Source organism: Ailuropoda melanoleuca, chromosome 15 (genome assembly GCF_002007445.2).
Source record: "Ailuropoda melanoleuca isolate Jingjing chromosome 15, ASM200744v2, whole genome shotgun sequence".
In the NCBI taxonomy this organism is placed as follows: domain Eukaryota; kingdom Metazoa; phylum Chordata; class Mammalia; order Carnivora; family Ursidae; genus Ailuropoda; species Ailuropoda melanoleuca.
This window is the reverse complement of record NC_048232.1, coordinates 68,430,151-68,448,008: the sequence shown is the minus strand read 5'-3', so window position 1 is coordinate 68,448,008 and position 17,858 is coordinate 68,430,151. Positions and strand designations below refer to the sequence as shown.

Here is a 17,858-nt window from a genome sequence, read left to right as displayed (position 1 = left end):
TACCACTCAGCCACTCAACTGATGCTTTTTCTTATCCTTCCTTTCCTGGGCATTTGCTGTAATGATTTTTTTAATTCATTTGCTTTTTTAACAACCTGTCATATCCACTCTAGACCTCATTCTTCCCCGAGGTTATATGCTTAGCCAATAAAATTGAGTTTTCCTAAAGACTTGAATTAGAAATTAAAATTCAAGTAAGCAAGCAGCTAGTCACACCTCCTTCCAACCAGGAGCTCAGTCCCTGAGGTTCCTTCCCAGGGACTTTCTCCCAAGGGGCTTACGTAGCAGCGTGGGTAGGGCTTGCCTCACCTGTCTGTTTCCCACCGAACAATACAAGTCCATCGTCAGGCTTTCTTACTTGAAGGAAAGGAAAATGCAAGTAAGAGAAAATCACCAGCCCAGACCCATGTTCTCAGAAACCCCTCTACTTTGAGTAGCAGAGGCCCCATGAGAGTGATCTGGAATTCTAGTCATGGGCCAGAAACCGTGAGTTCTTGCTGGTGGCAGTAATTCAGAGGATGTTGCCTTCTTGAGGTCTGCTCAGTCGATGTTTGCAAGTGCTTTGCTTCACTTGGAAAACCAATGCTTAAAGTGAAATTGAGATAAATTCAGTGTCCCCTCTGCTATTACATTTGTTCATTGGCAAATGATTTTCAAAAGTAACACTAGGGTGGTGCTTAATTGCTTGTGTTCAACTTGAACCAATATGAAAAATACCTGTCTTGGAACACAAGGGACTTTAACTATGGTGGCTGTTGTTTGCTTTTATTCTGATATAAGCAATATTCTGGCATCAAATTGTCTTAAATGAATATGTGAAAGACAGAATTGAGTTCAGGACTAAGAACAGTTTTTAACCCACTGAACGTAATGATATAATCACATCTAAACAATGGGATTCCGTCACGCTGACAACATTGCTTTTCTAGCCTACAGCTCTACATTGGACTCATAAGCTAAGAAGCCCTGCAATGCTCCTACATCACCAGACCTCTAATACATGAATGTCACACTCACATTTGTGTAATAACAACTCCGAGCTTTTATAGTTTCCAAGTGCTTTCGCATATCTGCTACCTCATTTTAGTGCAAACGAACTATCCCACACAGTCACCCATGTGCCTATTTCGTGAGGCACAAGAGCTTCTCCGTCCGAGTTTTGAGGGAGGAAAAAGCAAGTGAAAATATGGAAAATAGATTAGAAGGGGGACAAATATTTCCAGTATTTAAGGCCAACTCGCAATCTTTGGAAATTTTCTTCACTGTTATGTAGAAGTCAGAGTGCTCTTGGGACGCCTGGGTGGCTCAGTCGGTTAAGCGTCTGCCTTCGGCTGAGGTCATGATCCCAGGGTCCTGAGATCGAGTCCCGCATGGGGCTCCCTGCTCAGTGGGGAGCCTACATCTCCCTCTGCTGCTCTGTTTTCCATGAATAAATAAATTAAATATTTTTAAAAATAATAACTCTTAAAGTGAATAATAAAGGAGAGTAGTGGAGCTAATAAAGTTAGGAAGAAAGGAAAAAGAGTGTCCCTATTTAAAACTTACCACCATTTACAGAAGGCCTTCATTTACAAAAAATACTTATGGAAAAATGAAACAATGCTTCTATTTTCACAAAATAAAAAGGGCTCCTCAGTAGTAAGAGAAATACATATCTTTGCACAAATTTTAGCTTGATATTAATGAAGAAAATCCATAATGCAGAAGTCCTTGTGCTTTGAAGGCTCTCATCTAAATAAAAATATCAGTATTGGGGGCGGTTACCTTATCAGATGCACACAAACCTGGGAAATAGACATTATCCACATTTTGGAGACAAGGAGGCTGTGAAACCACGTGACTTGAGTGGTCCGGGTTACATAGCCAGAAAGAAATCAAATCAGAACTTGCCTGGGGATTATGTAAGACATTGCAAAGGCTTTGGGGGAATTGCTCCTCAATCAGTAGAAAGTTGATTCAGCTGGAAGTCTGATGTTTCTTGATCCAAGCAGTATTACTTAGTAAGTACAAGTGATCACTTACTTCATTATTTGAAAGCATTTTACATATTATATGAGTTCTACAAATGTCCATTCTTTTGATATTGTCAAAAGAAGAGAAATGGAAACGGGGCCAGATAGAAGCCTCCCATGGCCAAATCCATGCCTGGGAGTCCACGTGCTTTATCTTACCTAATTCTCACGACGGTGGGTGCGTCCTATGCTCCAGGAAGCCCAGGTGGGTGAGGGGTTGGCCTTGTGGCTGGCGTATGGCAGAGCCAGGCCTCACACTCTGCCTACCTGACTATTTCCTGGTTCCTCTATGGCTCTTGATACCCTGTGGTATCTTCCTTAAATGATATAAAGTCAACGAACACGAATTTCCCCTGTGCCACAGTAGATTACAGATATGTCGGCAGAGCAAGCAGAATGAGGAGAAAAGCATAGTTTAGTGGAAACTTATTGAATCAGCTTTTTTATGTATCACCATAAAATCCTGTAATGCAAAACTCTAATGGTTATTTGTTGAGCCTTTTAGTGGAGACCCCTCTCTGCACATCTTGGTAGAGCCCTGCCCTTCCCCTGTGTTTGTGAAAGCTTTGCACGGAGATATGGGGCGCACATGGAGAGGTCCTCGTGTGTGTTTTCTGCAAACAGTGGCCGCTGTTTCCTTAGGGCCTTCTTCAGTTGGAGTTCTCACTTGGCTTCTTTCTGGCTGTGCAACTTGTACCAAGTCATGTGGTTTCTCTGAACTTCAGTTCTCTTTAAAATGTGGATAAAGCCTGCCTCTGGGATTTCTGTGTATCCGATAAGATAATTAATGTGAAAGCATATTCTAAACTGTAAGTCACTGTATTAATAAGTAGATGATACGACTCTCAATTCAGGTATATCACCTGTCAGTCCCTAATTCCAAGGTCCCTGGTTCATCGCAGGGCCAGTCAATGCCAAAGATATTAGAAAGGTAGGTGCTCACTCAGATGGTTGTAGCATTCTATAAACCATCTTTTTGTTCCAGTATTATCCATGCTTCGAATATATATGGACAATGGAATTGGAATTTTGCTCTTTATTGTTTTAATTGTATAAATATGAAAGCTGTCGAGGAATGTCTCTCATGATGGAGAAGGGGTACATGAAATGACCACAAAGCCAGGAGAGGCAGAGGATAGATGGAATAGTTCTCTACAAATCTGGGCTACAAAAGTATGTGGCACTCCTTAGTCCCCATCACCTGTTTAACCCATCCCGTCACCCCCCTCCCCTTGCAAGGAGCACCAGGTGTGGATGGAAGTGTCGAATCACTTGCACACCTGAAACTAATATGTTAACTAGCTGGAATTTAAATAAAAACTTTTTTAAAAAAATGCAGCAAAGAATACCTTATAGTAATGGCATGTTATTAATATTTTAACATAGTGAGGTAAAACATTAGTGAGAAAGAGGGATTATTTTTTTCCTTAAATGAAGTTTAGAATTTGTTTGAAATACAGTCCACAAAATTAGCTAGAGAGGCATGGCTATCTCAGGCAAGGAGGCAAACGCTTAGCCATCTTTGGGAAAGAAGGGAGATGGTAATGTATTCTTGCATACTTTCCCAGGGAGAGAAAGTCTATTGTTTCTAGAAATTCTACCCACTGCTCTGGCATTATGGGAATTTACAGGATCAGCCTTTAGCAAATAGCACAACTATGCTCAAGGAACAGCATTTTACAAAGCGATTTTCCCCCAAACTGATTAAGTTTTCTTATTACCGTGTTAACGTCAGATTTTTTTTTAATGCTTCTAAGTTAACGGCTAGTTTTTAGTGTAGATTTTTATCACCTAACCACTGCTCAGAAAGGCTCAGCCTGTCCATGGCTTCAAAAGTTTCTTCCATGAGGGTCTAAAGAGCAACTCCTAATGCTTAAGCACAGACAGATAATATATAACCAAAAAAAGAAGGTTAAGAATAAACTCAGTAAGCTCTTCTATCAGGAGCTTCCGATTTGACAGCTTGTCGGGTTGACAAGCTGACATGCCAACTTCAGAAATGACTGGGGATGTTGATGATATCTGTGCCCCGTTTCCTGCCGAGAACTCTAGACCACCAGCCATCGACTCCCAAGGCATCACACCAAGCAGAAGTGGAAAACGTTGCTTTCACAATTGGAATTTAAACCTGACGTGTGTTCACTTTGTCTATCAATATGGACAGTTAATTGCCTCTTCTCCCAATATACACTGCTCTCTCCCTGTGACAACTTTGGGGTGGGAAATTCCAATGTGATTAGTGTCTTTTGGGAAACATTAAAGTGTTACTGTCTATGCTATACATCAGTTTGGTTTTTTTTTTAAATCATGGGAAGAAGTGGGAGAATAACTCAAAGGGCTTCGTTTTTAGATTCTGATACTCATCTTCCAAGTCTGGATTCTTTCATTCTCTGTCAGGTCCATCAGTGAGGCAAATTCGACGACCAGAAGTTTGTTCTGACACATACCAGTCAGACCTAAACACCTCCATTCATTCTGCTAGAGAAGCTTTGATGTCTCCACCTTCCCTTGGTGTCCTGGTACTTACCCAAAGTGAAGGTTCCCCATTAAAAACAGACCACGAATTTTTTTTAATCAGTATAAAACAACCTATTTTTTTAATCAGTATAAAACTGAATCAATTAGAAATCTGACAATATCTAAAAACCCTATTTCGTTGGAATTGACCTCGTGATATTTAGTGGTGCCTTAGGCGTGCTGACAGCTTCTTTACAAGAGGCACACCAGGCTCTTTTCCACTTGTTAAATCTTTGGAATGTTTCTCATTATATTCAGTCCAGTTCTTGGGTTGCACAGGTCAGAGTTTTGGCTGTTATTATCTGACCTTGATAAATTTTCAAGGGTAGGAGAATTCTCTTATCCTCCCTCTCCTTCTTCCTTTTCTTCTTCCAACATGTAAAAAAAAATGAAGACAAGGTTTTTTAATGTCTAGAGGAAACAAGGCTGATTATGCAGTCCTTTCTCAGTTAATTCCATTTGTAGATGACTGAAGTAATATACTAGGGGGGTTCTTCTAGATACATGCAAGTAACGAAAGACCTCAGGCTGTCTTAAATTAAAAACGGCATGTGTTTGAATCATTTCACTGCCAAGTCCAGGGAGACCTGGGTCCAGGTGCTCCTACGATGTCTTGCTCTTGGCTCTTCGTGTCTCAGCTCTCTTCCCCTCTGGGTTAGCTCTTCTCCCAAACAGGCTTTCTCTATATGAAAGAGTTTCAAATCCGATTCCTATTCAACTTGAAACTACAAGAAAGAGGGCTTATCTTTCCAAGAGCTCCCCAAAAAAGTCCCAGGATTGAGTCGCATTTGTTCAGATCAGCCTGTTTTGGATCACTTATCTGTCCAGAGCTAATTACAAAGGAGGGTGTGTGTGTGTGTGTGTGTGTGTGTGTGTGTGTGTGTGTGTGTGTGTGTGTGAAGGCACAGGTCATGTGCCTGGAGGGGGTTTTAGCTCCCTGCTTGTGCACCACACAGACTGAGGGGTGGGAAGGGAGCCCCTCCCATGGACAGTCAGAGTGCAATGACCAGAGATGGAAATGGCTTCTATGCAGGCAGAAATAGCAAAAGTGGGCCCCTGAATAAACCCACCCTGACATTCTGAGAGTCTGGTAGAAAACTGTCTTATCACATGAGTATTGATTTGGGTGGCTCATACTTATAATTTGATGAGCTTTTTTAAAATACCAGATTTGAAGCCATGAGATCAGGGTTAAAAATCCCATCTCTGGTATCTCTTACCTCTGTAACCTTGAGCAAGCCTTTAAGCCATTCAGAATCTTAGTTTTCTCTTCCTAAAATGAAACTAATGGCCATCTCATTATTTTTTGTGAGGCACAAGTAAAGGAGTAGTTGTCCAAGTATTTTACAAACTCTAAAGCTATACGTTTGGGTTGTTTTATTAGAAAATATCATTATTTTGAGAACACTTCTATAGTATGCTTTTTCAACTAACAACCTGGAATAAATACACTGTAAAGTAAAGTTCATAATATTTAACTGTGTTTTACAAAACCATTTCTATTCTCCAGCTCCTAAGCCCAAACTAATACCTCTCCACTGATATGGAAACAATAGTTCTAACTTAGGAGTTCGAATATTCAAGAATTTCCTATCTGTGTTATAACCCAGTTAGCTTTGGAGCTCTTTGGAACGGATTTATGGATGATACCCCTATTTAAATACCTTTAAATACTTTATGAGTTAGCATGCATCAAAATCTATCAGTATATTTTATATTTAAAATTTTTTTTCTCTTATAGTGAAGGGTATGTTGGCTATGTAGTAGCAGGGCCTGACTCTTCCTTCATTTTAAAATTCCCTATAAAAAGCACTCTGTAAATACTTGTTGACCAGATTCCTTTACACAAGGTTATAGGCACCACAAAGCCACAGGTCTCTAGGACCCCAGATCAGACACAAATTGGGATGGTCTCAGATCTTCTAGGAAAAGCTATCTGAAACAGTAGCACATCCCCTGCCTAGTAGATCTGGTAAGTGAGCCCATCACCATTATTGTCAGAGGTAGCACTAATTAATACAACTTATAATGTATAATTATTACAACGCTCAAAGCATGGAGAGTTTATGCTGCTTACCCCAGGCCACACAGATTGTAAGAAGTAGAGACAGGATTTGGACCCAAGCAGTCAAGCTTCCCACCCTGTGCTTTAACCACTGTGTTGATAAATGCCTGCACTGTCTCTATCCAAACTTGGTCCCAGCAGACACGACACATTCTAAAAGTTCTAGAACCCCCAAAGTCTCTAGTGCAATGTTTTGGGTCCTGTGATAAATTCTATTAATAATATCTAACATTTTATGAAAATGTGAAATTAGTAGAGAATTGAACCTCCAAGGTAGCATGGATAAACTTTGTCAAGAAAATCCTTCGCTCTTGGCTTCTATTTTCTCATTCTTTACAAATCAGGAGTAGCAAACAATTGCTTCGTGTAAACAGTTATGAAATGGCATGACCCCTTTTCTGTAGGGGTCTCCAATGAGGTTTGAATGCAGCATCACAAAAATTTGCAGTAACTTGTGTTAATGACTAGAAGATTCTTTTTTTTTTTAATGATTTTATTTATTTATTCGACAGAGATAGAGACAGCCAGCGAGAGAGGGAACACAAGCAGGGGGGCACCCCAATGACTAGAAGATTCTTATGCACTTCTTTTTATTATTATTATTATTATTATTATTATGTTAGTCACCATACAGTACATCCCTAGTTTTTGATGTAAAGTTCCAGGATTCATTACTTGCGTATAAAACCCAGTGCACCATGCAATACGTGCCTGCCTTAATACCCATCACCAGCCTATCCCATTCTCCCACCTCCTCCCCTCTTCTGCACTTCTGCTAAAGAAAAGCAGAGAATCTGAGGATGGGAAGGGGCCGGAAAATGTATCTAGTCCTGTGACTTAATGCAGCACCGCTTCTAACACACCCTTAATAGACTTAATAGACTACCCTTGTCACTGGGAAGGTGACCCCGAGTTTGTGAAGCAGTCCCATCACCGTTGGGAAAGTTCTGATACAACTTTTGCCTTATGTTGAATTGAAATAAGCCTTCCTAAAACTACTACATAGTTAGTTAATGCTATCCTTCAGAAAATATGAAGAATAAATCTGTTCCCTTTGCTGAGAATAGTTCTTTAAGACTAAAGAGAATTCGATGTCTTCCCCCCACTCTGTTCATCATATGCAGCTCCTTGCCAATATTTCTGAGAAGTAGGATGTGGACCCCTCAGCATCCTGATTCCCCAGCTCTGGGCACATCTGCTTTGTTGTAGTTCATGCTTAACAGCAGTAACAGCTTGTTCATTCCTACTGAGCTTTTCTTCATGAAAATGCCCCAGGCTTTACCAATGGCCATGAGCCATGCCTCCCTCCTCAGCTCTCAGCTGTGGGGGGGTGTGTGTGTGTGTGTTTAACCTTAATGCAGGATTTTACATTTACATTACTCCTTTCCAGCAAAAACAGTTTTATCAAGTTGTTTATCCAGTAACCCTAGTCTATCAATGTCTTTTTAAAGCTTGGTCAACTCTCAGTGTATCAGTAGTGATACTCCCCAACTATGTCATCTGCTAATTTAAAAAGCTTACTTCAAACAAGCATGCCTTTCCAGTAATTTCTCCAGTGTGGTGATTTCAGTGTTGAACAGACAGAACTGAGGGAAAAACTGCAGTTTTCTACCAGAGACCTCTTGGGTTGGCATCATTCAGGCTCATCATTCAACTAGACCTCGTTTTTCCATATTTTCCACGCGGATAAGATGGGGAAATAGTGGGGTCTCAACATTGGTGAATGGCCTTGTCCAATACCTTTTCGCTACCAGAGGCAGGAAGCAGTGTTGAGCGTCTAGCTACTCAATGGGTTTAAATAAAGAAAATGACAGCCTCAGTTTGCACGAAAGGAACATAACGTATGAAAAGCTGTTACAGGCAAAGAACAGTATTACTCTGCAAAATCCGGTTCCTTCGCAGCAATACACGTCATGATAAAAAAGCTGATCACTGCTTTTCTGAATGAGTTATTAATATTTCTGCTTCTTAGTTGTTCTGAAAAATGTGTCAGTGATGGTGGCATCCAAGGTCTGAGGTAGAACAAGTAGAACAGCCCATGTTGCAATAAATAGCATGATCCCAATTGACTTAAATCCCCGCAACGTGCCGAGAAACGGGGGAGCTCTACATTACGGTCTTGATAGCACAGCGTTCCTTTTTTCTCTCTGCTTTCGTTTTTCCGAAGAGAGCTCATAAATAATCGTGTATTGTCATTTAGGGCTACAACTGCATATTAGGGAATGCAGGTTATACATGATCTCTGCAAATGAATAACAGAAATCACCTAGCCTGTGTGTGCTCTCCTACTTTGGTAGCCGAGGGCTTATTTTACGTGCTGTCAGTACCAGAATCAGTTAATAAGGAAGGAGGGAGAAAGGAGGGAGGGAGGGAAAGAGAGAAACCTGTACATTTGGGCAACAGGAATGTATCATCGGAATCTGTATCATGCCAGTGGACTTAGGATGGGACCAATAGCCGTATTTAGTTCTTCCCACTTTTGGTAGATTGATGAAGGCTGATGCCAGCAACAGCAGGTCACACAGAGAGAACTGTTGGCCTGACTTTTCACTTCTAGCAGGCGATCTGTCCAAGAATTGCCCCATAGGCGCAGGGGAGGTCACGATCATGAAGGTTTGGTAGGACTGCTCTTCAGAGAGGTGGAGAAATGACAGGAAACAGCATTTTCTTGAGTCCAGCATTCCCTGCAAATGAAATAGTCTGAAACTTTTTTTTAAAAAAGGTCAGTGGCAAGTGGTTTAAACAAAAACCAAAAACCCTGAACTGGAGACATTCGAGTGTAGTTGAAAAGAAGAATGCCATACAGTTGTTCGAGGGCTGTGTGCGAATCACAGAGCCTACGGTTAGGGGAGAGGAAGATCATTCCTGAATTGACGGCAGGGAGACGGAAGTGATCCGAGGCTGGCCCGCGGCCTCTGCGCAGTTCAGGAGAATTGATCTTCTGGTTTCCAGGCAGCGTTTCCTTCCGTGCCCGTGGAAGAAGAGGCTGCGGGGCTGTCCTTGCTGGAAGAAAAGGCGCAGAGGTGTTGGGTGCATTAATCCTCGCCCGAACCAAGTCTCTTTGACTCCATCTTTTGACAGATCTCATTTTAGTCTCTGCTCAAGGAGCCGCTGAGTCTGCTGGCTGCTGACCGAGCCTTCCTTTGTTAGGGCGCCCTTTCTTCTTTTGCCTTTGAAGCTGTTTTGTTCGCTCTTCAAGTTTGTTTTTGTTTTATTTTAGAAGTGCTGTCATCCAAGAGAAGGAATGGACTTCATTATACCTTTAGCTTTCACCCTGAACCTTTCCTATTTCTTGTTGGATTCTTTCTGGTCAATTTTCAAACACCCCGAAGTGTGAAAGAACTATGACAAATATAAGGGAGAAACAGAGAAAAAGGCAATTTTTTTTCAGGGCTAGAACAAGGCAGAAAATTTCATCTCTGGTAGAATCTGACCGGAGGGCTCTATTCATACAGGTTTCTTTATTAAACTAGCTACACGGTGTTCGCAGATGCCTGGAAGGTTTTCAGAGCCTAATTGGCGTTGGTGAGTAGATTGAGCTCTTGTCAGCTTGTTCCATTCCAAGACCCACCGTCAGGCTCTGAATCCCAGTTTACTACTGGTCCTGATGGTGGGAAAGGGATTGTGTCTGTAGCAATGTGCATTCCGTAGACAGTCACTTTGTGACCCATGCCTTGTGCTCAAAGGAGACAGTAACTATCTTGGAGTGATGTCATGGTGCCAGGGAGACAGATTCCTATGCTCTAAACTTTTTTTAAATGTTCAATTTCTGCTCGAAAGAATAATCCTTTTACAGTGTGAAAAATATAGACTGAATTTGGACATAATATGCTAGATGCTCAGGGAAGGTGACATTGGAGTAGAGCCTGCAGGAAATGGGGGAACTAGTCCCGCAGTAGTTGGAGGAAGCCCATTTCAGGCAGAAGGGGAGATGAATGCAGAGGCTTGAAGCAGGAGTGCGCGCTGCTGTCCAGAACCAGGTAAACCAGAAGAATAGTAGGAAAGGAGAGCAGAGAGGTGAGGCCAGGGCTGGGTGCCAGAGGATGGAGATGCTCACAGGCCATTCATTGTCAGGACTCTGGATCTCCCTGTGAGTTCAGTGGAGCAGAGCAGCATGAAGCAACTTTCATTTCAAACAGATCACGTTGGCTGTTGTATTGAGCATAAGCACTAAGGGGGCAAGGGTGAAAGCAGCGAGACCAGTTTGTAAGCTAATGGAATAATCCAAGTAAGAAAAGGTAGTGGCTTGGACCAGGCAGTGATAGGAGGGTGAGAAGGCTTTAGAAGTCGATTCAACAGGACTTGCTGCTGGATTAGATGAGAAATGTGTGCAAAAGGATGTGACTCCCACTGGAAGAAGGGGGTTGCTATTTGCTGAGACAAGAATGCTTATGGGAAAGATGAGGTAAACAGGAGCTTGGTTTGGGCATTTAAGGGTAAGATGCCTATTAATCCTCAAAGTAAAGCAGCATCAAGAAGGCAGCTGGGTATCCAAGTGTGGAGCTCAGGGGGAGAGGTCTAGACTGGAGATACGAATCTGAGAGTCAAGACTGGGTGAGACCACCTAATGCAGCCAGGAAAGGGAAAGGGATCGAGGGTGGATGCTCCAGGGACCAGCAGATGACCACTTATAGGAACCGGCAAAAAATGGAAGGAGCAATCAAGTGTCACAGGTCAAGGAAAATGAAGCGTCAGATTTGGCAGAGTGGAGGGTATAGAGAAAAGCAGTCTCTGTAGAATGGGCTCAACTGAGGACAGGAAAAGGGGACATGGAGACAGCATAGGCACCTCTTGGGGCTTTTTGCTTCTTAAAGAAGAACAGAAATTGAGTAGGAGCTTAAGAAGGAGGTTGGGTCAAGGGAAGGAGTCTGTTTGCTTTTAGTAGAAGATGTGACAGCACTGTTCGAGCTCCAGTAAAGAGGGGGGAAACGGATGATGAAGAAGAGAGACTAGATCATCAACTGCTGGATTGCTGCCAGCTGAGCAGAAAAGAAGTCCACCCTTAGGAAGAAAACCTTGAAGATAGGTACTACGCTTTACATTTTGTCATTAGATTGGAATGCAGATGTGTTGTATTTTCTGAACTGAATTCCTGGTAACCTGAGGTACATGATGGTGACAAGAACGAGACTTGTGTTATATTTTAAGAAAACATTCCAGAGTCAGCACAGAGGTCTAAACTAAAGGTAACATGATATGCCTTTGCTTCATCAAAGAAATCAACCTTCAGTTATTGACTATATCTCCATTATAAGACTACTGTATCTTTCCTTAATCCCCATTTATTTGGATTTCATGGTAATTCAGGTTCAGATAAACTAAGTTAGCCTGAGAAATAAGCAAATGAAATTTGCAGAGGGATGTTTAACACCCCTTTATAGAATTGTTTCCGGGCTCTGTACAAGCAGGCCTTTAACGCATAGGTGTACTAATTACAGATGTTCCTTCTCTCTTCAACAAAGTGAGCATCCCTTTATCAGTCTTTATCAGGAAAGGTGAGAACTGTTCTACTAAGAGGTCTGCAAGGTTAATTTCTGGTGCCTTTATCAGAAATGTGTCGGCAGTGACATCATTGACTGAAAGTACAAGTGGCAAGAACAAAGCAGACCAACTACAAATGATAACGATAGTAGTAATTAATATTCCTGTCTTGCTTTATTGTTTGTCAAGAAACTTTAAACACATTCTAGGGTTCCTTTGATTCAGTCAACACGTTTGACGGCCTTCTGTGTTCTAGGTGCTAGAAATGTAGATGTGAAAAGTTCCCTCTCTCATGAAGCTTAACATGAGCTGCAGAACAAACTGACAAAATAAGTACTATTATTATTCTTTACCGATGTAGACTTAATTAAAACTCACATTTAAGTCACTACTGTTCCAGGAATTTGGGCTCCCGATGAAATCTTATCACTAGTATTTTCTTTCTCAGAACTGTTAGAACTCAGCACTTCAATACAAGTTGTACTGTGAAATATTATCTTCATAAATATAATGAAATTCTGTGATGGAAACTCTCTTGCATTAAAAAAAAAAAGACCCATTCCAACACTCAGTCTAACAACCATGTGTCTAGAAGAAGAGCCATTTTATCTTATGAAGACGCCAGTTTTAGCTAACCCACCTAGAGTAACTGCTCTTTGAGCCTGATAAATTATTTACTGCCAACAGAACTACTGTGATATCGGAAATGTATCAGCGTTTTCTTCAACAACCTTCACAACTAAAACACAATTAACTGCCTTTATTTTCAACTCTTTTTAAAAATCTGACTTTTTACCCTTTGCGTTGAGTCAGTTAATTGCTGGAACTTACAGAGGTTTTATTTTTTCTAAGTGTAAGACATAGCTTATAAATGAAAATAGTTATTGTAACATCTTTAAAATGTATATAAGGCACATACAAACTCTCTTCAGGGTATGTGACTAGAGGAGAGTTTTTTCCTTTATTGAGAAAAATTTTATGTGAATTTTTAAAAATAAACTAAGTGATGCATGCGACCCTCTCTTCCCTCAACTCTCTGGTAACTCTCTCTGACCATTGGAAGACGTTAAGTGGGAAATTTCCTATAGGTGCTAAGTACTGAACATCCTCAAGAGAAATCTGCAGATAATGGAGCCAGCTACCCTGTTCAGGATTGACCAGAAAGTGGTGAACTCAGCCAGTCAGCTGCCTATGTGGACAGGCAGAAGACTGGTGTTGGGGAAGGGCAGAGAACTGTTTCAGCAACTGAGGAGAGCACACGGGAGAAGAGAGAGGTGTCCCCATGTACTCAGAGCCTAGTGGGAAGAGCTCTAAGAGGAAGGCTCATGCAGAGTGGGGGAACCTGCCAGAAGGGGAAACTGGCATCTCATTCTACAGTCAGACTTCTGATAGGCAGATGTGCCAACCTGAGCTGAAGAAGAGAGAACTGGAGGGACATGTCCCAGCAGAGAGGGATGTGGTCACAGAGCAGCCTGCCCTGCATGGCCAGGCTGTATGTATGTGTGATGTGGGCGGGGTGCAGAAGGAGGCTGGGTCATACTCGCTCCCCTGTGTCCCACCCAGCCGGTGAGCATGGGCTGTAGGAGGGCTGAGTAGAGGTTGGAGGAAGTCAAACTGGAGACATATTTCTCACAACAGGAACTGCACAGTGGGAACCCCCACCCCCTTCCCCAGCAGAGCCCTCCAAAGATCTCACACAGATACACAGTAGAACCTGGGTGGGACAGGATGGTTGAACCCCCTACAAGAGGACATCGAAGGCCGTGTTAGCGTTACCCTGGGAAGCAGTGCAAGCCGTCAGAGAATTCAGCCATAGCCGGATAAGAAAAGAGGCCCTTGTCCTTCTCCTGTACTCTCCTCCCCAACAAAGGTCATGAAGGAGGTAGAGCTTGGGGTGGTGGGTATCCACGATGGACCACACCACCCCCCCACTCCCTACTCCTAGTGCAAGAATGAAGGAGAGGAGGACAAAGTACAAATCAAGCCTCTTCTAACACCCTGGGTTTTTTTAAGCCTCAAGCCTGGCCTAGGGTGAGGGAGGGTGACATCTGAATCAGGTGACACTGGGGTTTTAGACAAAATGGATTCTTAGTGACTCAAAGTGACTAGGAAGTTATGAGGTCTGCCCCAAATGTCGGGTGGCCTGGTACCCATCAGGGAGGGGAGACTGAGCTGGCCCGTCGGGGAATAACAATTTTGGAGCCCCAGTGGAGTTGAGACTGTTCCTAAAAACTGGTGCTGCTTACATATACTTGTTCCAGGGTCGGTAAAACCAGTTCAGGTAACAGGAGACTCCCTTTGCCTCCTTTGCCTTCCTGTGAGGTCAGTGGCGCACTGGCACTCCTTCCCAGCCATCCCAGCAGGCTGACGTGTTGTGACACTCCCTTGTGTCACCTGAGCAAGCCACTTACCCTTTCTGAATGTCGGTGTCTTTACCTGTCAAATGACAAGTGGTTCCTGGGTTACTTCTAGCATTAAAAGCCTGTGGAAGTTGGGGCACCTGGGTGGCTCAGTCGCTTAAGCGGCCGACTTGATTTTGGCTCAGGTCATGGTCTCAGGCTCGTGAGATTGAGCCCCACATCAGGCTCCGTGCTCAGTGGGGACCCTGCTTGAGATTTTTCTCTCCCTCTCCCTCTGCTCCTCTCCCCCCTCCCATTCTCTCTCTCAGATAAATAAATAAATCTTCTTTTAAAAAAAAAAGTCTGTGAAAGTTGTGAAAGAATGAGCTCAGAACTGTGGGTGAGCATACTGAAAAGGTGAAAAGGTACCCTCTGGCATGCCTGTTTTTGCCACTTAAGAATGTAACTCCACCAAAGCATGGAGGTCGTGTATTTAAATCAGACGGCAGCTGGTGTAGGTGAGGCTGGAGGCTGGAGGTTGAATGGGCACAAGACTTAACTTGCTAGAGATTGAATTTTTGAAAGGTAGGAAGAGGAAAATCCCCTGTGGAGAGAAAGCCGTGAAGTCTAGAGAGGGAACTGAGAGTAGCAGAGCTGGTTTAAGTGGGAGGTGGTTGGAGTTGTCTTCGGTCAGACCCCAGGGATCTTATTTCCTTAACAGAATGCCAATTACCTAACAATCTGTCCCCAGCAAGCCATCCAGATGACAGAAGGGATGGAAAGCAAAGATGTCTGGGGAGCGGGGGATGCCACTGTCACCGGACAGAGAGATGTTAAATTTCTGGTGAGCGTTTCTGGGAGGGTGGAGGTAGGGAAAACGTTTAGCCAGGGATAAGTTTCTTTTCCATAATTCATTTGCTGATGCGATTGTTCTTTGCCGGGCTTCTAAACCATATTGTGGTTATGTTCTTATCTCCTTCCTGCATGATCTTTGTACGGCCTGCTTGTGAATTCTGGGGATGTTCACGGTGCTTACTGAGTAAGTTTAGGCATGCTGCCATTTTCTGTGATTCAATTTCATGGTGTCTTTTAGAATGATGGAATTCAGGAAAAGAGCTCTATAAAGATCAAGCCAGGAGTCTCTTCGGTTTATTTGGTGGTTTCTGCTGTAACTCCTGGGAGGGGGGTTAGCTTGGCATTTGGTTCTAAGCAAGCAAACATTATTGCTTTTTAATAATTGTTAATTCTTAGCTTGTTAATGGTGTGGTGAAGAGTCGGGATGATGGAGCTCATTATGGGCTCCCCAGTGCTGTTCCCCAAAGTGTCTGCTTTAGTAACAGACCCCGGCTTCCTGACCCCAACCGCTCCCTGCCCTAGAATCCTTCCTGCCACCTCCCCCACCATACCCTTCCACTGCCGAGTGGCCAAATGATGCTTCCCCCCTTGTCAGCCACAGTTCTGCCCTTGAGAACTCTGGAGGGAGAAGGATCTTCTAGGTTTATCAAATGGAGCAATGACTAAGTCTGGAAAGTCATTTTATTACATGTTTTGCTTTTGGTCATCAAAGATAAGAAAACAAAAATATTTATTCTGCGCTATTCTTTTTCCCATCTTTCTTGAACTCCATGAAAATATTTATCCTCTGAAATGAATGATATGAAGAGGGAAGGTATTTCCATTGTCTTTGGCAAATGTAAAACAGTTTGCTTTTTCCAAGATGTGAATTTATTGGTAATCTCCCTTAATATAAAACTAATGCCTAAATGGTCTTTTTTTCCTTCCCAGCCAACCCAAAATGCTTTTAAACAAAAGAATGAGTTGGAAGCCAATTATTAGACCTGGGCATCCTAAAACATTTTTTGAGTATGTGTGTGTGTGTGTGTGTGTTTAAGAAATGTGATTCTTTGCTTTTTATTATTTTCCTCCTTCCCTTCCTTGATGCTACCTTGGTAGCTGCCATGTTCTAAATATTGACAAGATGAGATAGTTTTCTGTTTATATCAGCAGTCGTCTGTCTGTGAGATATGGACGAATCAGAACGCTGGATTTCCTTTCTCAGCCATCCATCAGGTTCATAATGTAAGGTTACAAATGGTTATTTTCTTTCCTGAACTTGCGCTGTGTAATGTGTTGCAAAGTGTTGTCAGTAGCTACAGGTACTGTGTCCTGGCAATGCAGAAAATCTGTGATGTCTAATGACTCCTGAGATCTTGTCTCTTACACTTCATTCACCGTGCCTTGTGACCAGTTGACGTGCAAACATTGTCCTAAAATGAGAAACATACCTGATTTTTAAAGTCTGCAGTTAAAATCTGTCCCATGTGAGTTTTGGCTTTCATCCCAGGTGTCTGTGTTAACTTGCTTTTACAGGAAGAAGGAAAAGGGTAAATTGATATATATATACACACATGTATATATCAGTGTTATTCTTCCCCACCTTGTACTTCCCCATGTCCATGGGCTAGTCAACCCATTGTCTCCAAAAGTTCTCAAAGGTTCATGTGCTTCACTTGTGAGAAATATTTGAGTCTGATTTGCATGATATTCTGTATACATTTTATGCAAGCGTGGGAGGGATAGCCAGGAGAGGCACTGTTACAGCTACAAAGTGGTTCTCAGCCTTTTTTCCATTGGACAATACTGAATTGATCTTTGGAATGTGTGTGAAATCATGACCCATTTTACTCTGAGCTGCGTAATATTCAAATGTTCACAGCTTACCTCTGCATACTTAAAAAACGAAACAAAACAAAACCATTTTTGTTTGGGAAGTAGACATTTTAATGTTTGGTCTTTTCCGTTTTGTATTTTAGAATACAATCCTATTTTCATATCCTATTAAATTTTTCCCATTGGCTAGCCCGCTGTCTGAGAGGTTGAGACATTTGGTTGAGAATCACTAGGCAGAGCTCTCAGGGCAGCATGTGAAGGGCCTCCTTTCGGGGTGCCGCTTCAGGCACACCCCTCGTGTGCATGGGACTTCTGGCTTTTGGGCTCATGGGGTCTGTACATCGCCTGATGCTCCAGGGACCCAGCAGTCCCTCCCAAACCCATAAACGCTAACGAGTGCTTTTTCATGTTCAGAAGTGGCCATCTCGGGGCGCCTGGGTGGCACAGCGGTTAAGCGTCTGCCTTCGGCTCAGGGCGTGATCCCGGCGTTATGGGATCGAGCCTCACATCGGGGCTCCTCTGCTGTGAGCCTGCTTCTTCCTCTCCCACTCCCTCTGCTTGTGTTCCCTCTCTCTCTGGCTGTCTCTATCTCTGTCAAATAAATAAAAAAATCTTTAAAAAAAAAAAAAAAAGAAGTGGCCATCTCTGCTCTTTATCCTCAAAAGGAACAAATTTAGTATAACCAGCTGCATTTGACCAAACTAGCATTCTTGATTCTGGAAGATTTTTAAAAGACCTGCTGTAGCAGCCTGTTTCCATGTGTGTGTGAATGTT

The 17,858-nt window shown here is 42.6% G+C and overlaps 1 protein-coding gene across 14 annotated transcripts in view; it reads left to right on the top strand.

Moving 5' to 3' along the window:
* Positions 1-17,858, top strand: part of ANKS1B (ankyrin repeat and sterile alpha motif domain containing 1B) — a 1,024,648-nt gene that overhangs the window by 949,790 nt on the left and 57,000 nt on the right. For 2 of the 14 annotated variants that reach the window (XM_034644191.1, XM_034644179.1), the window contains 2 exons: positions 15,166-15,258; positions 16,419-16,493. The exons of 8 other annotated variants lie outside the window; for them this stretch is intronic. In XM_034644191.1, the coding sequence (XP_034500082.1) occupies positions 15,166-15,258; positions 16,419-16,493 (168 nt within the window). The remainder of the gene's footprint in view (positions 1-15,165; positions 15,259-16,418; positions 16,494-17,858) is intronic. 4 more of the 14 variants (XM_034644181.1, XM_034644183.1, XM_034644180.1 and 1 more) reach the window with 2 other exon arrangements.